The sequence below is a fragment of the Polistes dominula genome, unplaced genomic scaffold, assembly GCF_049000335.1.
Source record: "Polistes dominula isolate Pdom_NZ unplaced genomic scaffold, Pdom_raw_medaka contig_21, whole genome shotgun sequence".
Taxonomy (NCBI): Eukaryota; Metazoa; Arthropoda; class Insecta; order Hymenoptera; family Vespidae; genus Polistes; species Polistes dominula.
Window position 1 is genome coordinate 815,047 of NW_028301061.1, and position 22,576 is coordinate 837,622.

The window sequence follows — 22,576 nt, forward strand, 5'->3', positions numbered from 1 at the left end:
TCTTCTTCTCTCTCACTCTCTTTTAACTCTGTCCTTTGCCTAAATTGGCCAACTACTGTATACTTTGGCCGATCTTTTTCTTACCTTACTGCATACACAAATATTTCATATCTTCCTTTGTTGGTTCAAGATATCACAGGAATTTCCTTTGTATCGGAGAAAGTTTATGCTTTACGGAAGATCGTTAGGCTGATTCGAAAGTAGTCGGAGAAAGAAAGAAAGAAAGAAAGATATATTGTATACGATGATATTGCTGAAACTACTGTACATTCCTATCTGATAAGCGAAATGGAAAATTGCTGAACATTATTATTCCTAGCTACTACTACTACTACTACTACTACTACTACTACTACTACTACTACTACTTGATCACGTCTACTATCATCTAGTTGACGTCTAACATAGATAAGGATTACATATAATTAATCCTATCTGTTAAAATGACCAATACTTTTGCTACCACTGTTTTTAAATTCATACATAATGAATGAACAAGTGCTCGATAATTATGAAGAGCCTTTTTTTTTGTTTTTCTTCGTCGTCATATAGGATGATCATTAAAGAAACACTTTGATCACCGGTCGATGACCATTTCATCTCTTGGAAAGATTATTTATTGTCTTGTGGATAGTGTCGTGTAGCAAGACGATGATGATGATGATGATGCTCGCTCGCTCGCTCCCTCCCTCCCTTTCAGATCATCATCGCTTTTTGGCGCATCAGCGCGCACGATAATCTCCTCGGACTTTTGCGCACGTACAACAAACACACACACAACACACTTGCATATAAGCGCAAACGTTTACGTACGGTCGAGGTTTGTATTCACTACCGTTTTGTTGCTCTCCTGAAAATCGTTTCCTTTCTTTCTTTCTTTCTTTCTTTCTTTATTTCTCCCCCCTTGAAATCCTCCCTTCCACTATCTCATTTTTATTTTCCTCTTGCCTGTAGGTAAAAGACACCTACTACTTTCATCGCAAATGTCGCGTGTCTGAGTGGTCGGTCGTGGCTCTGAACGACTATGGTGAGAGAGAGGTAGAAAGAAGAAAAATAGATATATGCTTAACCGTATAAGAGAAAAAGAGACAGAGATAGGAATAAGAAAAGGAGGGTAAGAAGGTGGGAAGGGGAGGAAACGGCGAAGGAGCAGAGAGGAGTACTTACAAGAAATACCGCACACGATGTTGCCGTACTTAAGACACCAAGACACCGGACAACTTCCGAGAGTGGGACTCCTGTGGTAGTTCAACTCGGCAACGTCGCTATGCCAAGATAAGTAGAAATGGTCTGTCTCTCTGTGGTGTATCGCTATGCTTCAGTATAAGAGACAGACTCACACCGTTAGTCGAAAAAAGAACCGAGGACTCTCTGATAGATGAAAGACAACTGCCAAGGAAACCATACCACCACCACCACCACCACCATATCACTCTATCATCACCATACACCGACATTGATTATTGTGCGATGATCAGCTATAGGAAACTTTCCCCTACTATTATTGTCTTACTTCTCATGTGTCATATTTTTCATCTAATATTTCACGGTTGTCTTTCCTGAAGTTGTTTCATTCATTTTTACTCTTTGCACTTTGATTTATGCTAATAGGATCAAATGGAATGATAACACTCGATGAGAAACACATTGAACGAGATGAAATTAGAATTATTGTTATGATCGATAATTTTAAAACAAAATGAAAATTTGTTGGGTGCTTTTGCAAACGCGATATGCTTTACTCTTTCAAATTATAGTTCGTGGAAGAACTATATTATAACTTAAAGTTCTCCTCCTGCAGATTGTTCAGTGGTTCCATCGTTACGGGGATAATCTGCAATGGCAACGGAAATGAACGTCCGTTGTTTGTTTTACTACACTGCACAACGTTTGAACAATATGATGATATACCCGCATGTATTGTTGCCACCAAGTTTCTTCTCTATTGATGTCAGTTTAATATTACTGTAAGAGACACTTTTAAATGAACAGATCGTTAAAACCGTGGTTTCAATTTTTACCAGGAATAAATAAGAATCTTAGCTAGGTTCTTGATGGGCACGACAATGTATTCTTTTTGAGACCTATAGCAGCTCATTCAACAAGTTGCTGCGCGACATCAAACGTCAGAATGAATTGCCACAACGTGTCTAAGATTTCTTAGGCAAACTGTAATAAAATGAACAATCAATCAATGGTCCTTAACTTTTATCAAAGAGGATTATCGATACAATCAATTAAAAAAGAAAAAGGTAACAAAGCAAGACTATAAATTCTCAAACCCCCCTCTATTCACTGTCAACGAGCAACAACAACTTCAAGTCATAAATCAAAGACAAATATATTCCGCAAGTAATTAACATTAATTAAACGTCTTTTGTTTTTAGGAACAAACTTTCAACACCTAAAGAAACAAGGTGTTGTTCAATGATACATAATGTAGTGAATGGATTAAAGAACTCAACCAACATAGATATCTAAAAAAAAAAAGTAGCAACACAACATCCTCCTAGAAAATACTTGAGATCTTCAGATGATGATGAAGTTGATGAACAACAACTAGCTAACTAACTAGCCCAAATACAGATAGAAACACGTAACCGTTGAGAGAGCGAGAGAGAGAGAGAGAGAGAGAGAGAGAGGAGATTCGGACCGGGTGAAAACACAGACAACATGAGAAGAGAGCGTATTTCTCTGTTCTCCTCTCTCGACGAGCGTTCCGCGCGCATAGTTAGGCAGACACGCGCGCATACGCTCTCGACCGCCCTCCGGCACTCTGCTGCCCTCGCTGTCCCCCGTCCCGTCCCCCGTACCCCCAGCTTCAACTCCTCCTCCTCCTCCATCGCCACTTCCTCTTCCCCGTCCTCCGGCAAGCTTCTCTACCACCTACCCCCGCACGTGTACGCACGCGAAGACTTCTTCATCCATTCGTTCCATTCAGAGTTCACAGTCAGTCAGTCACCAGCACACCTCCACCGATCAGCTGATCTCGGCTGAGCGGTGACGACGACGACGACGACGGTGGTGGTGGTGGTGGTGGTGGCGGCGGCGGCGGTGGTGGCGGTTGACGATGACGATGATGACGATGATGATGGCGAGGACGACAACGACGACGACGACGACGACGACGACGACGATGGCAGTGGCAGCAGACTGCGCGTCGCTAACCCCCCGTCCCTCTACCCTTCTTTCTATCCCCCACCTCATCCTTCTGTTCCACCTCCTCCACCTCCTCTGCCTCTTGTTACCACTGCTCTCCCTGTCCCCTCGATCCCCCCTAGTGGACGATCAGCTGACTGGGAACTGTCAGTCGCGCCGTGGGTCTGTGAGCCCACGTGTTACTCTGTTGGTGGTAGTAGTAGTGCCGGTGGAGGTGGTAGGGCTCTCCCGTTCTCTCTCTCTCTCTCTCTCTCTTATTTTCTTTTTTCTTTCTCTCTCTCTCTCTTTCTCTCTCTCTATCTTTCAGTTTGCATGAGTAGACCGACCTCAACCTCGTAGCAAGGCTGACGACTGTTGTTGCAACCTCCGATTCTATTCGTTCATGGTTCCTCACACTTTTTTCATTTATATCTGATAGATACGTATAAATCAACGTACTCAAATTGAAATTCTAGGTTAGTTAATGTCTCTTGAAAACAAGGATGACACTGATGATGATGATGATGTTTTTTAAAGTATGGGGGATAGTTTGATGTGCGTACTCGTACTTATGCTAAAACTCGTTTTCTTTATTAGATACGGTTGATGATGATAGGTTGTTCAGATATATTGAAGTGTATTTTAACGACAGGTCTGAATTTTCTAACACGTTTATGTATTGAATTATATATATGTGTATGTATTGAAAGGAGGTGGAGGAGGGAGGTATCACTGTGTATATGAACACATACACCTCTTTCCTCTTAGATTTCATTAGCATGCGCGTTGGAAGTTCATTTCATCGGGCTTTTACGTACGTGGGCTATTATTATGGGTTGGTAATTAAGTTGAAATCCAATGACACGAATTTTTATTTTCATTCCACTTGAATATATATTAATCTCTCCTTTTGCGAGATTTTTATTTTATTTTATTTTTTATTTTTTTTTTTTTTTTTACTTATTTGCATTTTAATCGAGGGGAAAGAAATAATTAGATCTCTTCTCATTTGCCTAGTAACTTTGAAATATTTCTCTTTTTTGTTGTTGTTGTATCTTTGGTAGAAGGACAAAAAAATTATGTAAAAGTATTGGTTTACGGTTTCTTCTTTTTCTTATTATTATTATTATTATTATTCTTCTTTTTTTTTTTTTTTTTTAATTATTTAATAAGTAGTTGCAGTAAAATACAAAGTTATATCGCGTCATATCTGATTCTTCGTTTGATGATTTATTACAGTTTCTTTTTTTTTGTTTTTTTTTTTGTTGTTGTTGTTGTAAATTAGATCCAAGAAAACGTTCATCAATTATACAGGTGTATCTTTGTTATTATTATTTTTTTTTTTTTTGGTCAATTGTTATTAGGAAAGTTTTGATAAGGAAAGTACATATATATGTATGTATATGTGTGTGTCCCACTTAACGATGACGTTAGCATGATTTTCATAATTTTGTAGACACACCTAGTCAAAATGATAATCTTAAGTACAAAAATAAAACGAAATAATACACACGACATTTTATATTCGATAAAATATATTATTTTACAGTGTGTCTCTCTCTTTGATATAAATTTAAATTATATAAATAATTTGATCACGTATCTCTCACACACACGTGTTGTTGTGATGATGATGATGAATGCCTGGTAGTGTCATCAGGCATTTATGTGATTTAAATTATAATTTAATGTAAATTTAAACGAATGTTCAATTATAATTATCATTTTTAAGTTTAATTATTTATTTTCTCTTTTATTGTCTTTTGTTTTTTCTTTTATTTACAAAGAATTGAAAATAACCTGAGGATCATAAATATGTCGATCGATTTTATTAGACTCTGCGTAAGCGCAAGAAATACATTTTATTCTAGTCATTCGGAAACGTATAAACGTTCACACATACACACATATACATATATACATACATGTGTAAACACATTGATGCTAATTATATTTCTACTTTTAGTTTGTTAAATTGATGGTAAAATTATTCGCGAGAACGTTTTTAACCCTTTGAGGTTAAGTTTAATAAAAATTACTAATCATATCACGTTCGAAGTATATATATATATATACACACGTGTTTGTTAATATTAATGTAAAATAATTTAATATTTATATTTGATTACAATCTGATTAATAATAGACTAGTTTGTTTCTAACCTAAAAAAAGAAACATTTAAGGTTAAAGTATTAAGCAATGAAAGGATTAAACGATTTCAATTTTGATTTCCTAATTAACCAAATCTCAACCAACCAGTCAGACTTTACGATTGATAGTAAAAATTCCCTAAAAAATAAGAAACCAGGATCAGAATCAACTAAATCATCAAAATCTAATTTGTAATTAATTAATTGAAAATACAGTTTATAAAAAATACTTGTCCAATTTGCAATTCAATTATATTCAATGTTTTGCAAATACTGGACAAAAAAAGGGGGGAAACAACCCACCCATTGGTGGTATTTTTCTAATTTGAAACTTTGTTCAACTTATGCATATCATCTTGAATGATGAATACACAAAGTAATAAAAAAACTAATAATGATTATTATCATTATCTACTGCGTATTATCATAAACTTATCTCGCAATTCTTTTTTTTTTTTGTTTTTTTTTTACATTCCTTTTATTGATTCGCGTTATCTGTAAAACGTTAATTCTCTTATCCATAAGAGAGAGAAAAAAAAGAAAATTAAAGTATCACTTTGAAAACATACACCAACCACCACCCAGGTATAGTAATGGTTCTTAATAGCTTACCAACATAACAAAAAAAAAAGAATTTTCATTAAGCTTATCTCACCAAGAAAGAATTCATTATTATAATTGTAATTATTATTATTATTATTGTTATTGTAGAAAAAGAAAAGATTAAAAGAAAAACAAGATGGAGATTTGTTGATGATGATTCCTGCACATATATACAGTGATGCAAAATACGAATGTATCTAAAATGCATAGACAAGAAGAAGAAGAAGAAGAAGAGGAAGAGGAAGAGGAAGAGGAAGAGGAAGAGGAAGAGAAAGAAGAAGAAGAAGAAGAAGTGAAAGAAAAGTGATGAGGAACGAACGGAGGGGGGAAGAGAGAGAGGGGTGTGTGGAATCAGGTAGAGGGGGGAGAGAGAAGGAGAAAGAGAGACGGAGAGAGAGAGAGGAGGGGGGATGAGAAGGGGCAGCAGGAGGTAAAGAGAGACCATGTCCTACCCCAACGTAGCAGCACATGGCGCCAAAGACACTTTCATTGCGCGGTCCTCCGAACCAAACACGTGGTGGATACGTTCGTAGTCGTTCAACGCTCTCTCAAAGAACATTCACGCGCATGCGCATCGTTCTTTGGTATTACCAAGGTCAAGCAAAGTTGCACGATTACGAGCAGACCAGAGAGAGAGAGAGAGAGAGAGAGCCAGAGGGGGATCCCCTAACGGGCGGCTCTCTCTGCCTCTGGCTGTTAGTTCGATGCATTTGTTTTGAGTCTCATCTATGATAGAAGTGTTGGTTTTGTTTTTTTCTATCAAAATTTAGTTAAGGGAACCCAAGAAACAACCTAATGTCTTACTGCAATTGTCAAGTTTATAAATAATCTTAAGTTAATGTAATAAGTGACATAGAACCAATGTAGTTTTAGTAATCCTAGAATTTGATCACGGTTGGTTACAGTTCAGTTGAATTCTGGTCAATAGAGAGACATTGGTTCTATGTTCTATAATTCCATTTACCTAAATCAACAAATAATCGATTGTAATGTAATGAAAAAGAATGGAATCTTTGGAGGATTTACACAGTATTCCCACTAAACGAATTTCCAATCAAGAAACATTGTTTCCACGTGTTTGATTGCAAATCCCAATTACATTGGGTGGTCAACGATACAATAGGAAAATGATTATTACATATTTGATATCTGAATATCAATGTCATATTTGGTATATGAGGATTGATGAAGTTTTTAGGGATTATTATTCAAAGGATGATAAAAGAAGGACAACACTAATGCATTAGAGATACCACAATCTGAGAAAAGGAAGAAATAAAAATATTGTGAAAGGAAGAAATGAGATATAAAGACTAGCTAGTAGTTGTTGTAGTAGTTGTCTTCATTATTCCATGACCAACTTTCTTGGACACGCGACTTCTAATACGACGGGGATGGCGGGTAAAAGAGGATTCATCGGTCAGCTTTGATGATGCGCCTTTATTCCTTACCGCGAGGTCGTCCACCACGGGGCGCCACGTTCTCGGGTCTTGTTAGAGTTGTGTTAGGTTCCACTACTCTTCCCTTCTTGAGGGATGGGGGGTGGGGGTTCATAAGCGAAGTGACGAGAATAGCTGGGCAAAGCATGGGCGCAAATCCAGAGAAACAGAGAGAGAGAGAGAGAGAGCACTGACCCAATATTCGCGTAACCCCAACCCCCACCTCTCCTATCTTGATATTTTTTGCCAAGGGCCTATCCAAATTTTCATCAGTTCTCGCTCAATAACCAGACCAACAACCAAACGCCTTCCCATCCCTCAACTTTTTGGCGGCTGGCACGTGTCGTAGGCGTGGTCATCTTGACCTGTAGAATCTTTATGAAGTATCTTTTTTTTTTAATACTTGCTGCATTCCTCAAGGTCATTCGTATCTTATTACTTAGAGAACTTCTATTTATATATTCTACAACAAACAATAATTGTTATAACAAAGTAAACTTATGAATAATTCTTCAACTAGGTCAGACACTTCATCATATCATACGATTATTATTTTTAAACTTTTAACTAAAATTGTTTAATTTTTGTCATTGCAGGTGAATACAAGGAACGAGTGGGCCTCTTTGTGCGAACAATTTCATCTGCCGAACGGCTGCGTCAACAGCGGAATCGGCCTTAAACAAATATACCTTCGGTAAGTGGTGTACTGTATTGTATTGTGCTGTACTGTTATATAGATCTCTAGTAGAAAGTGATAAATTGTTATAACGAAAGTAGAGGAAAATTAAGCGAATAAACTTGAAAAGATCGATCGATGGACTTAGGTTAATTTATTGAACCAAGTAGAAACATATACAACAAACTAAAATCATATATGTTTCCTCGGGTACACAATATTGGGGTGGTTGGGTTATATTGTCTATACATTATATCCAATAAAACCATTAATCCTAACAATTAGTCCAGTTTGTCCAATTATCATACAGTAAATTAAATTTAACATAGATGTATGTTAAGGGTACTTATCATCCCCCATTATCTGAGAAACATCCAACTTAGCGTTGAATTACGATGTATTAGGGGTACTAGAAAGAGAATTGTAGGTTGTGTTAGGCGCGCGCCCTCGAATGGAAAGCGGGTTCTACCGCCTCTGACAGCCCGCGAGCGTCTGCAAGAGCAGAGGTAGCAGCAAAATGCTGCGCTACCACCACCGAGTAGTATCGGCGTTGGTCCTCCGCCCCACCACCACCACCATTTTCCGTATCGTATCGTACGTACACGTTCATTCATTCATTCAGTCAGTGCCCGGCCTCACCGACGCGCCACGTGCTTTCTCAGTTGGTGTCTCCTCTCTCTCTCTCTCTCTCTCTCTCTCTCTCTCTCTCTCACACCAATCGAGCCCTGCAACAACCTTGTTGTCTCTCGCCAACCAGTCAACTAGCTAGTTTGCTAGCTTGCTAGCGAACTAACTGGCCTAACGTCGAGGACGTTCTGTTTCCTCTAACTGATAATAGGCGTGCACACCGATTCATTCTAAACATGTGTATCCGTTATGTTTATATTCCTGATAACGGGCTTTCTAAGACCTACTTACTTACTTACGTGTTTGTCCGATTAAACTTCATTTTATTTCACATACTTCTCACGTGAATTTCAATTTGATTTCTAATGAAATCAAACCCATCCGTTTGATCAAATCTTATTGGGTTTAACATTTAGACTAATTTGAAGAAGAATTTGGTTAGTTAGAGAACATGTTAGTAGTACATTTACTATTGAAGTTCAGAGGGATACTGAGAGCATACCGGCACAGTAGTCAAAGTGTCCGTGCTCGGCCTGCACCCACCAACCGCCAATCAGGCTCTGGTTGGCTGGCTCCACCGCCTGTGTTGTGCACCTTCCGTACTCTACTACTACTACGTTGGTGCATGAATGAATTCACTACACCTATCCCCCACCACTTTCTTTTGCCCACCCACGATATCGTGTCCCTCTCTCTCTCTCTCTTTCCATCCTCCTCTTCCACCCCATCTTCTTTCTCACTCTCTCTTTCTCACCGACACTCGCTGGCTGGCTGGCTGGTGGTTGACTTCATCTCACCTGATCGTTGTTTTTATTGTTACTCTCATTTGCATCTTCACTTAAATGTCATAAAAAAACATTGGGTTCCATTGATCGATCGAAGGTTCAGTGTGCACTGTTAAGTTTTGTCATCACATGTAATTCGTCATGTGTACTAATTTGAGTTTGTTTGTTTTTAGATATCTGGACAGGTACGAGAAGGTACACTTCTTAGGAGAAGATGGAACACAAGCGGACGACGAAGACGAGGATTCCAGACACCGGAAGTGGTCTGCCAGAGCATTACATTCGGTTCCTCTTACTTATAATCATCATCAACACAATGTTGCAGGTAATATTTATTCTATTACATATTACATATACTAATAACTTCATATTTTAATTATAATCTGTAGAAAATAACTAGGTAAAGGAAAACTAGCGCCATATTTGAAAATTTATTTTATTTGATTGTAATCAAGTAGAAGTAAAAAAAAAATGTGCATCATGTGCCTGTGTCCAGTGCCTTGTGGTTTTAATTGTTAAATGTTTTTTATTATTCCTCAACATGATTGAGACTCTCTAACAATGAGAAATGTATTTTACATGTTCATTTGAAAAGGTAAAAAAAAGGAAGATGATTATTCTTATATTTTATTTCTATTATACTCACGTTAATAATATTTCTTTGTTCCTACCTTAGCTAGCCTTTTATTATTATTAAAAAAAAAAAATAAAAAAAAAAAACAGTTATCGTTTTCGAATGAGGACACACAAAGGTGCAAAAAAAAAAAACAAAAGGAATGATTTAAAAGGTGTCACCGAAAGAGAGAGAAACAGGTGAACGCCCGTCGAGAATACATTGTGAAAAGGATTATATATATATATATATGTTTCCACGTATCGTATACATATATATATGTATGTATGTATAATACGTCGATACACAACAGACGCTACATAAATGTATGATATCTATGGTGACGAAGCAGCAACGGGTTATTGACGTGTTCTCTCTCTCTCTTTCACATGGAGAATTGCTGTCGACTTTCAACATATATATATATATACACACACGTATAAAATTCTATATACATATAGAGTGAACTTGTCTCTCTCTCTCTCTCTTTTTCTCTCTTTCTCTCTTTACTTGCGGTACGCTTGAGGGAAACAGATGGGCAGAACGAAGCGGATAAAGAAATGAGAAAAAAGAAGATGAAAGAAGATGATGAAGAATACGCGTAAAGAAAATTAACTAACGCGTTACCAACTCTACGACGACGACGATGACAACGAATACGACGTCGTTTTCGTTTCTTGGAAATTGTAGAACTGTGTGTTGTTTGTAACACAAGAAGAAAAAGAAGAAGAAGAGACATATCTTTTAACACTTGCAAAACTTGCAATAATAATTGAAACATGATATTATAAAATTATGCAATCATAAAACAACAGGAAGAGAATGTTGATTAGAGCTATACAAAAAAAAAAAAAAAGAAAAAGAAAAAAAAATAAATAAATGTACGCCATTTTTGTTCAAACTGATCACGACGACGACGAAGTTGTAATAAAGTAACCCGAATAATAAGAAAAAGGAGGGAGAAGAAGAAGAAATAAGAAAGTTTATGTAGTTTAGAACATTTATACGTGTGTGTGTGTATATGTGCGTACGTACATGTTAATGTAGAAATATAAATGTAGGAAATATCTGACGAGTATACGGCACGTGGAGAAGAGATAATTTAATGAGCAATAATCATCGTTTTCTTTCTCTCTCTCATTCTCATATATATATATTTATAGGTGTACGCTAGTGTATATATATGTATTCGTGTACGTGTACGTGTACGTGTATGGAATTATGGACATACATACAAAGCTGTATATCTGAGCTTTGATGGGCAGAAACACGTCGGGTCTATATTTGCGGCGCACGCGCGTTTGTCGACAATAATTCTTCTTCGTGTATAGAAAAGGGAGAGAAAGAAAAAGAAAGAAAGAAAGAGTGAGAGAGAGAGAGAAACGGGTGAAACATACCCCCCTCCCTCTCCCTCGATTTTCTCTTCTCTCTCTCTCTCTCTCTCTCTCTTTCTCTTCTCACCAACTCTTTGTCACCTCGCTTCGTCACCTTCCTTTCATCTCCGCAAGCGCAAACCGCAGAGACGAATGATCTGCAGAGGAAGGAAGAGAGGAAAAGGGAAAGAGAGAGAGAGGGTTCTTCCTCCTCTCCTCTTCTTCTCTTCCTCTTCCTCCTCCAGGTTCTGTAAACTCGTTAGAGAAAAACTCTCTGCCCTCGAGCTAGTCAAATGTCCGTTCACAACCACCAACCACTATCAACCTTCTTTTTCATTATTTTTATATAAAAATGTATATCTGTGCATAGATCAATATTTGTTTAGGAAAGATTTACATGAATTCTTTCAGATCTTTAACAAATATTTTTGCACGTGCTATGTAATTTTATAAAAGAAGGGGGGGGGGAATCTCTGGGATGATGGGATTAATTGAAAGTCATCTGTAAAATAATCATTTGGTTTCTATCTGTCTATCTGTCCTCTCTGATAGGTGGTAGTGGTGGTGGTGGTGGTGGATGGTGGTGTGGTGATGGGTGTTAAGTAGTGGTGGAACGAGAGGAAGAGATAATGCGCAGTATGCGAATGGAAGTTCGCGGAAGAGCTGAAGTTCGTGGCAGCAAAAGGAGCAAGAGGTTGGATGGGGGTGGGTAGTGGGAGTGTGGGTTGGTTGGGTTGGTTGGTTGGTTGGGTTGGGGGAATAGAACAAGAGAAAGCAATCAATAAACGTTTGCAGGAGATAGGAACGAACGGAGTTATAAGAGAGCTGAGGAAAGCTGAGCAGAGCTGAACATAGCTGAAGAGAGCAGAGCTGGATAGAACTAAACAGAAACTGAACAGGAGCTGAACAGAATCAGCAGAAACAGCAGCAGCAGTTCTTGACATTCTCCCTGCGCACGATGAAGGCAGAGAATCAACAACGACGCGCTTGCGTGACTCCGGTTTGGATTCTCAATTTTGATCCCACCAGAGTTCAGCCGAGCGCGTGCGAAGTAGTGGCCTTCCTTGTGCGCGATTGTCGTCGCATCGCGGTTCTTCTTCTTCTTCTTCTTCTTCTGGGCGGCCGCGTGCGACGTGTAAAAAGCAAAATCCCGGTGTGTGGGGTGACGTAGTCGTCGTCACTGGTCGTCCTCAGCCCCCACGACTGCGTGACGTCTACTACGCATACTGTACGACATCATATCCATGACACCACACCACCAACCAAACCAATCGATGACGCATTCTATGCATTTTCTTGATGATGCCACTACTACACTCGATGTGCACCGACCCCAAACGTTTTTTTTTTCTCATTTTTTAAATCATTGAGCCACCCACTCTATAATAAGGTCCAATTATTAGACCCAACATAGTTTTAGGAATTATATTGAAATGACTATTGATGGTTCCTTTGAACATATAATAGAAATGATCCCATTACCATTTTTATTTTATCGTCCGAATATGAAATCGTATTTTCGTTTGATGTATTTACAAAAAAAAAAAAAAAAAGATACAGCAAAAGAGAGTACCACTACTACTACTACTACTACTCCATAATCTCTCATACTTGTCTTCCGTAATCTCTTGAACTTTTACTATCCAAAAATATTTTGGCAATTCGCCCAAGTTAAATCGTTCAAATTGTATTCATACGAAATGAGTTTCGATTTATCATAATCGTACGATCAATTTTTCTATTTTTATTTCTACCCCGCCCCCCTCCCTCCCTCCCCCCTGCCGCCTTTCATTCGAAAATGAAGATATCATCCCAACTGTTAATAAAAAGAACATATAACAATCGTTATGGGGGTCTGCGATGGAATAAGGCGTTTGAAAACTGGGCTCTCCTGTCTCTTTATGAGAGTCGATGTATAATGATACCTTTACTGTGCTACCATATTTAATGGCAGCTGGTGGACAAGATAGTAGGAGAGTTCGAGCGTAACGATCGTGGTTGATAGGCATTGCACGTGAAGCGATTGCGGTTATTGAACGCGACCTCTCCTCGACACACAGGGTATCTAGATGCGATATACCGTAAAGCATGTTTTATATTTACAAACCGTGTTCTCAGTTCTCTCTCTATCTATCTTATTTTTTTCTTTTCATTCTTTTTTCTATTTAAAAAATTTCACTTAACCGATATAACAAAGATTATTTTCTATCCTTTAAATAATAATCGTGTTCAACAACTTTGTATGCATATATTTTGTAAACGTAAAACAAACTTTAGCTAATTATTTTATCATTAGTAAAATATTTTGACACTGTATATATATATATATAATAATTTTGATTATTATATTTATTATTTATTTAAACAAATTTTATTTAAGGTTGTTGAACCTGGATAATTTTATAAGATTAATATTCAAGGTTAAACACTTGAGGTGTTTATAGATTATACAGTTATATAGTAATGTTGTTACTACGCGTGTCAAATTATTATTTTTAATATTTGAAATGAAATGAAATGAAAAAAAACAGGATTGATGATTTTTATCATTACGATATTACAAATTAATTAATATAGTTAATAAATAATTAATGAATTAATTAAAATAAATATTAAATATAACCAATATATGTTTTTGTTCTTTTTTGTTTACAGAATCTCTTCGCGAATACAATGGTCTATCGTCCGACTTGTACAAGCCAACAAATTATGATAAATTGGCATTGTCATTATTGTCACCTCTTCCAAACGAACAAGACTTTGCGATAAACGTTTGCACACTTTTGTCTAATGAAGGAAAGCACACGTTACGTTTAGACAAGTATCCACGTTTGGTGAACATCCTGTTAGCCCATGCCGGTGTTTTTGACTCGCCTGGTACTCGTCAACTTTTCATCGAGGTTTATTCTCGCGTTAGGAATTATTCTATCAATTCGTTTTGGTCCGACGTACTTGATTCGCAAGACGTGATAGATCTTACCAATGAGAAAACCTTTATGAACAAGCCATCAACGAGCTTGAACACATTCTCTAGGCGGAAAACATTGGAAAAGGAAAAGCAGAATAATAAAGAAGCTACAGCAGTAGTAACGGGTCAAGACACTAATGAGGAAACCGTCACGTTGATGGACGTTGATGGGGTAAACTAATACATTTTGTTATTGTTTATTTATCAATAAAACCAAGTCCTCTCTCCTGTTACCCCCTACCCCTTATACCAAAACATGTTGCAATATATGCGCATAGTCTTCTTTCACATGCAATCGTGCAAATTGAAACCTGCTGCTGCATTGGTTTCAGTTTGTCTTAACATTGTAAATTAATCTGAAAAGGGGTGGGGGGTAGGGAGAATCAAGTTGACCGATGTTTTTTCAATTACTTTGAAATACACACTTAATTCTAAACTATTGCATACATTGCCAACGCACATGCGCAATTTTTGATGAATTAAATAATAATATTGGGTTAATTGAAATTTCAGGTGCTTCCAGAATGTTCTCGTCTAGATCCTATTATTGGTTCTCATTTAGATGAAACTTGCAAAGATCAAAATCAAAATTCGATAAAATTCGAGGAAGAGGATAAAGACTTGTTCTGCGTTGGTAGAACGTTAGGCACGCAAGATCCTTATGGTCAACGTGTGTTACAGATAGCGTCTATCTTACGAAATCTAAGTTTTACTCCGGAAAATGCAGCGGTGCTAAGCAGGAATCGATGTTTTCTGAGATTCGTATTATTGTGTATAAGAGCGAGGTGGAGTAACTTGCATCAACTTGGTTTCGACATATTAGGGAATATAGCAAGCGAAATTGTATTAAAGGAAGCTGGTGAGAGGATAACGGACGTTGTCCTGTCTTGCGTTGCTAAAGGTATCGAGTCGCAGGACAGATTTATTGTTATATCCTGTTTGGAGGTGCTTAATAAGATCAGTCAACAGGATAGCAATGAAGAAATCGTTACGTTCGGTTTAGAAGATAGCGTGTACGAACTTATTTGCAGGTACATTGATTAATTTCATAACTGTTGTTGAGAACCACAATATAATGTGATTAATATTGTTTGAATATTTTGTTTGTTTGTTTGTTTAGGTTTTTAGCCCTAAGCGATATAGCTCTTTTAGTCTATACTTTGGAATGTTTATATGCGTTAACCTCGTTGGGTGAAAGACCGTGCACAAGCGTCGCGCGGGTACGCGGAGCTATCGATACATTGGTTGCACTTGTCACTGTAGAAGCACAGAGCTATGGTCCAAAAGCTTGCATCTTGATGAGAGTGGTAGAAACGGTATCTACCATACCCACACCATCAAATGCATCTCCGAATACTCCAGTTGCTACTGCTGCAACTACTCCGGTTGCATCGGTAACGTCATCACCTGTGCCAGCTACCCCAGCTACGATTACGGCAACTTCAGCTCCGGTCAGTCCGGCACCTTCCAGACCCAACACACCAGCAACTACAAGCAAATCTACGCACAGTATGTACGAATATATATATTCCATGATTGCAATGTTATTTATTATATTTTATTTTTTGTATTGAATTTCACTCTCTTTTCTTTTTCCTCATCATTTTCCTTCTTCTCATTTTGCTTTTTCTGTATTTAGAAGCGGTAGATACAGCGACTGCGTTACAACAACAACACGCGCATCAACAAATCATTCAAGAAAACGAACAATTCGCTTTAGGATGGTTAAAGATTACCTTCGAACTAGCACCAGGGATTCGTATTGAACAAGAAGAATTGTACAAAAAATACCTTGGATGTTGTACGAAGATTGGCAGGAGAGGAGTAATAGCGCCACTTCATTTTCCTAGATGTGTTAGGTATATTATTATTATTTGAATGAATCAATCAACATGAAGAATATGTTTGAAGGACTTCTTAATAAATGAAATGTTTCTTACATTTGAACATTGTATAAATGTGTAGGTCAGTGTTTGGAGGATCCGTTGGTCCAAATCCATTGAAAGGAGAATCAACCGGTACTCAGTATTACGAAGGAATCCGCGTACGGGCCACAACAAGCCAAATAATTATTCCGAGCCAAACCGTTATTTCAACTAATAACGCACCGATACCAGCTCTCAACGCAACTCCAGTAAAGGTGCTTCCCGTACAACAGCGTACACTCAAGAATATAAGTCCTGCTCCCGATAGCACGGCCCTAGACAATCCTGCATCAGGAGTTGTTAACAGAACTCCAGCCCCTGCATCTCCCATTTTAAAAGCCCAATTGTCTGCCCCACCAAAACCACCTTCCAGTATGTCAAATCAATCCCAAAATCCAGTCACCAAGGTTGATTCTAAAAGTCAGGTGGGTCCAAGTCCTAGATCTGTATTGCCATTCGTTCATGACCTTGGTTCTTCTTCTCACTTTTGATCGTAGTTTCTCTCATCAAGCTATATACGTGTGGGCTTCACTTTTAACATACGCTAGTAATTCTCCTTCCTAATTATGGTATCATTTATGTATATTGCATGCTTCATTTACTTTAGAACAATGCAAAATTATAATTAACATATATCGGAGGGTGACTCTTTAATAGCGTATTGATATTTCAGAAGATTTATATTTATCACCCTAAAATATTAAAACGCAATTATAAGATTCACCTCATAGTAAGATTTCCCTATATAGGGAAAATTTTTATTAGATAATATTAGATATGAAAAATTTGCATTGCGTTCGCGTGTATGTGCGTCGTATGAATGTACGTGTGCGTATTCTTTAGAAAACAAAAATTAGTAGTAGATTTTATTCTGTAACTCTCAGGGGCTTTAAAAAAAAAAAAAAAAAAAAAAAAAAGAAACTTCTATTCTATTAATACTGAAAATATTTCGTAGAGCCTATGCTATTATTAACACCATCAACAACAACTTAGACAGCAGAAATTTCTCATCGACTTCTTCTTTTACCATTTTACAAAAGACACGACGATTTTACAATGATCTCAATTTTTAAAAAGATTATCATTTGTATTTCTTTTACTTCTTCTTCTTCTTCTTCTTCTTCTTCTTCTTTCTATTCTCAAAATACTATTTCAATGTTTTATTAAATGGAATGATGAAAGGAAAATCATATGGCGCTTTATTTTTTTTTTTTTTTACATTTAAATTCATTTCACGAGTCGTTTAATCTTCTATGTAATTAAAACATCATGTTTTGTTACTACAACATAGGACATTTAGATAAATTCATCATTCGTTTATCTTCTATCAGCATGATATTTTCAATCAAAATGATCAAGTTATTAAAAATAATGTTAATGGTTGAAGTGGTGAGAATTGTATATGACTACTGTCGATTAGGTATCAGTATCTCACCCCCATCTGAGTCAAGCATTGTTGGCCAGTGGATCCCAAAATCAGCAACAACAACCACAACAACAACAACAACAACAGCAACAACAGCACTCCCAATCTGTCCAAGTAGTAACAAAAGAAGATAACAGAAGTAGTACTACATCCAGTTCTATAATAAAGAGCCTATTGGCTACCAAGGTAACAGCCAGCAGTGACTGCATGTCCAGTGCTGCTGCAACTTGTGTGTCTACCCTTACTGCCTGTGTAACAAACACTACCACTAGCATCGCATCCAGCATCAGTGCCAACCAGCTAATAACAAGCAACCAGGTATAATTGTACATTAACATGACACAAAGTGTAGTGTATTTTTATAAAAACAAAACAAACATATTTGAGATTTGTCAAATTGTGTTTAATTAATCTCTTCTGTTATTTGGAACGATTTTGAATAAATTCAATCAACGATACTTTCAAAGTATCATCTTCAGTTTTCAATGTATATTCTTCTATACAATTTCATATTACAGATATTGGTTGAAATGATATATTAGTAGATGTCATAACTTTTAAATATTATGAAAAATATAATTGAAGTACATTTTTCTTTATTATAGAACAAATTAGGTAGACTATCTGCAAATAGGTATTTGTTAATTTTTTGTTTCTTACAATTTGTTTTGATTAGTGTATGGAGTATATGATATGTAGTGTTGTGGTGTGCTGTGTTGATTTTTCCTCTTTTTTTTTGTTTTTTTTTGTGTTTTTTTTATCGTGACGTTAATATTTTAGTTTTTTTCTTTTTTTTTCTTTTTTGTAAATGTAAGCTCTCCATCCAAACAAAAATTTCCTATCCCATTCCCCCCTACTTGACAACAAAAATACGAAATAAGTAGGTCATTAATGATCATTTAACTGAGTGAGTTTTTGTTCAATAAAATAAGACAATGATAATAAAAAATAAAAAAAAAAAGTAAATAAATAAATACTAACAAACAGCATGATGTTGTTTATAAAACAAAAATATATTAAATAATCATGAATTTTGTAAAGTGACAAAATATGAATTGATAGGATTATATAATTGATTTTTAGAAACAATTGATAAATGTTTGTACTAACGATGATTCTCCATTTTGATAGGTTGCACAACGTCAACAACAACAAAGGTTACTGCAACAACAGTTAACAGGTGTTGTACAACCTGCAGCTCCTGCAGCAACCCCAGCAACAATACTCCCTAAATCAACTTCTGTCAACTCAAAACAAAAACAAGTTATTGCATCTATTCCTGCCAAAAAAATTCAGAGACTTAATGGAGCTAAATTTATTGTGACTAACAATTGTGTGAAGGTAAGAGAAGTAAAGTAAGGAAGGATGATATTCATTTAATTATATAAATGTTTGTATTTTCATTTATAAATAATATTATTATTTCAGACTGATGTAAATGATGTAAATGAGAGCGCGAACCAAATTGTAACGACAACCGTATTGAATTCGACTGAGAATCACATATCCTCAATTGCAAAGGTTTGTCAACCACCGAGTTCTACCACAATTGGTGGTAGTGCTGCTGCTACGAACAAGTCCAATCAACGAAGTACGTGTACTTCGATTGCTGAAGATTCCGATTCAACGAACAATTCTTTGGCTTCTAGTAGTGGTATAGGTGGTAGTAGAGATTTTTCTGGTGTTGGTGTCGAGGAAGATAATTCTTTGACGAGTTTTGAAGGAATACTTTTAAATGGTGCACCAAGTAATATAGATATTAATGCACAAGACGATGGATCTTCCAAAGATTCGTCAAGTGTAAGTTCCAAGGAAAAACCATTGCAGAGTATGATGTTGGCTGATTTGTTAGAGAGGAAGGTGGTTGACAAGGAGCCTATTTTGAACGGTGTACTCGGAAAGAATGCAATCAACGAAAAGGGAATGGATCTAGTTGAAAATCATATTAAAAAGGTATTAAAAGAATCTCCAAGTGATATTAAAATAAAAAAAGAAATAATGGAAAGTGTTACTATGCAGACCGATGTATCCGAGAATACGTTCATGGAAACTTTGAGAGGAATTAAAAGAGAAGCTATGGATTCCGATGAGATGGTAGATACGAAAAAACTCAAATATTCTAATGGTACAACGTCGCCTGATCATGCTGTTGATTCAACCAACATGGAATCTGCAATTTCGAATATCAAAACGGAAGAACAGGAAGATGACAAGGATAGTGAGAAAGCTACGGTTTCCTCTACTGCTGCTAATCTTTATGCAGCTCTTGCTGCTGATTGTATAGGAGATGAAACTGATCTTGACGATCAAATAACTATTAAGGATGAACCCATTCCTCCTTCTTTCGTCAAAGAAGATTCTCACATATTTATTAATCAAATTACTCAACAACAGCAGCAGCAGCAACACCAACAACAGCAGCAGCACCAACAACAACAACAGCAGCAGCAGCACCAACAACAACAACTACAGCAGCAGCAACAACAACAACAACAACAGCAGCAGCAGCAACAACACCACCAACTACAGCAGCAGCAGCAGCAACAACAACATATTCACCACCATCATCAGCATCAACATCAACATCAGCATCAACACCAACATCAGCATCATCAACATCATCAGCAGCCGCAGCAACAACCACAACATCACCAGCCACAACAACAGTTGATAGTTGCTACTCCACGACAAATAGTCGTTCAACAAACGATCCAATCGAACAATCAAGTTATAATTCCTGCTGCGTCTGTCAAAGGAAGACAGGCACAAGCGCAGCCCCAAGTTTTGTTGCAACAAAGTGCGGGAGGGCAATTGCAATATGTTGTATCCGGTGGTGTTCCTGGACAAAATTATGTATTGGCTCAACCACAAACTGCATTAGTACAAGGACAAGCACAGACAGTTCTCGTTGCTCAAACAACTCAACAACAAGGGACTGGGACTAAAACTATTATAATATTGCAGCCTCAAGCTGCTCCTCAAACAACGGCGCAAAAAATGGTAGCTGTTACGCCCCAAGGACAACAAGTTGTTGTAACTCAAGTTCCGCGTCCTATTCTACAAAGTTCAGCTCTTGGTAATATTCCTCCTCCGTTGGTACCTACGTCAGCCACTATTCCACAGACTTCCATAATAGTTAATAGTTCGGTAGCACAAACTAATCCAAATACTGTAACCGTTACGATACCCGCGATGGCTCAACAGAATCCAGTGTCTACTAGTGTACCATCGAGGGTCGTAACCCCAACACCTGCTTCAACACCGCCACCAACAAGACCAACTACACCTCATCAAGCAGCAGCAACGCATGGACTTCCAGTTAAGCCACCAGTTAAGGCTATCAAAACTGTAAGTTCCTCGACTTCGACAGAACCAGAATCAAAACCTTCCACGAGTCAAATTCCACCCGAGAACAAAACTATTACCATCAAAATAGATCCTAATGCGTATCTCTGTGAATGGCGAGGTTGTCTAAGGTAATTTACTTTTTTTGTTTTCCTCATCCCCTTACATTTATCATCTTAAAGTAATTTCTTCACGTATATATATATATATATGTATATATATATTTTCCCATAGGCAATTTAAAACTCCCCATGAAGTTTTTCTTCATGTGTGTGAAATTCATTGTCCATCTGGCGAAGAAGAAATATTGTGCTTATGGGGCAGTTGCGATGCTTTAAAGAGACGTAGATTTTCTTTAATGACGCATTTATTCGATAGGCATTGTAATTCGGATGTAAGTACACAATTTGTACATCAATTATATAATTTTATATATTAAAGGGGACCGAAAAAGTAATGTCGTTACTACGCGTGTCAAATTATTTCTAATATTTGAAATTAAAAAATCGATTGTTGATTATTTTTATCGTATTTATCGATATTAAAAATTTGCATACCGTAATTTATTTAATTATTGATTAATAATAAAAAACTGTTGTCTGAAATTTAAGGTTAAAAAGCGACTTTACTTTTTCTGGTCTACCTAATATATATATATATATATAAATAACATTTGAAATTATTTATAAAAAAAAAAATGTTCTCACACAGTCAATGAGCGCTAGGAGAAAACAATTAACCTTAACTGGAAAAACTGAAGTATCAACATCTACACCACCTACGCCTCATCATCCCGGGTATGCACCAAATGCAGCATTCCACGCCATTAAAAGACATGCATTGGAATTCGTGAATCCTAAGGAATTGATGGTAAAAGCTTGAATTATATTATAAACAACAACAAATATTATTCTTCTAATATAACAAATATTTTTAACATTAAATTTTATAAATCAACGAAGTATTTTTTTGCGTTAACAATAATAATAATAATAATAACAATTATTAGCAGCGAGATTTTAGAATAGAACTTTTCATTCTTCAGAAACTACATTTCCCCATTTTATTATGCAGTTCGATGATATAGGAAAGATTGTGAAACATCAACAGAGATATGATGATGTTATATGGGAAAGTTCGTAATAGTTTCATTTAGGGTGTTTTTTTGTTGTTGTGTTGTAATTTCTTAAATATAAAAACGTCCACTTTCTTCATGAAATAAAATTAGTAGTTGATATCATCAAAAACAAAAAAAACAAAAAAACAAAAACAATTTAACTGAGTTTCTTGTTCTACTGGCAAAGCAGCAAAGGCCAACCAAGCCCGCTGCAGCCACTTCAAGTTCTTCTTCTCCCAGACCTGGGCAAAACTCTCCACCAGAACAGGTAAAAATGTTGTACAAGATTGGAAGATTTTGGAAGCAGTGTTTTTTTTTTTTACAGCCACAGCTCTTGTGTGCTGCTCGTATTATACATACTTTGTGTGCTTTTGTTACATATGTCTTCTT

At 36.7% G+C, this 22,576-nt stretch overlaps 1 protein-coding gene and 1 long non-coding RNA gene across 8 annotated transcripts in view; one reads left to right on the forward strand and one right to left on the reverse strand.

The window, feature by feature from the left end:
* Bap170 (Brahma associated protein 170kD) overlaps nt 1-22,576 on the forward strand; it is a 28,624-nt gene that overhangs the window by 4,780 nt on the left and 1,268 nt on the right. The window contains exons 3-16 of one of the 7 annotated variants that reach the window (XM_089176016.1): nt 7,928-8,025; nt 9,593-9,744; nt 14,061-14,545; nt 14,887-15,404; nt 15,494-15,882; nt 16,013-16,232; nt 16,339-16,723; nt 17,719-18,042; nt 18,856-19,065; nt 19,153-19,677; nt 19,744-21,200; nt 21,304-21,463; nt 21,781-21,939; nt 22,374-22,454. In XM_089176016.1, coding sequence (XP_089032142.1) covers nt 7,928-8,025; nt 9,593-9,744; nt 14,061-14,545; nt 14,887-15,404; nt 15,494-15,882; nt 16,013-16,232; nt 16,339-16,723; nt 17,719-18,042; nt 18,856-19,065; nt 19,153-19,677; nt 19,744-21,200; nt 21,304-21,463; nt 21,781-21,939; nt 22,374-22,454 — 5,163 coding nt within the window. Of the gene's footprint in view, nt 1-7,927; nt 8,026-9,592; nt 9,745-14,060; nt 14,546-14,886; nt 15,405-15,493; nt 15,883-16,012; nt 16,233-16,338; nt 16,724-17,718; nt 18,043-18,855; nt 19,066-19,152; nt 21,201-21,303; nt 21,464-21,780; nt 21,940-22,373; nt 22,455-22,576 lie in introns of all 7 variants that reach the window. The other 6 variants (XM_089176014.1, XM_089176015.1, XM_089176018.1 and 3 more) reach the window with 6 other exon arrangements.
* Nucleotides 234-3,614, reverse strand: LOC149031381 (uncharacterized). The gene is made up of 2 exons (XR_016177777.1): nt 1,168-3,614; nt 234-1,022 (listed from the first exon to the last, which is right to left on the reverse strand). It is a non-coding gene; the product is annotated as an uncharacterized LOC149031381 (long non-coding RNA).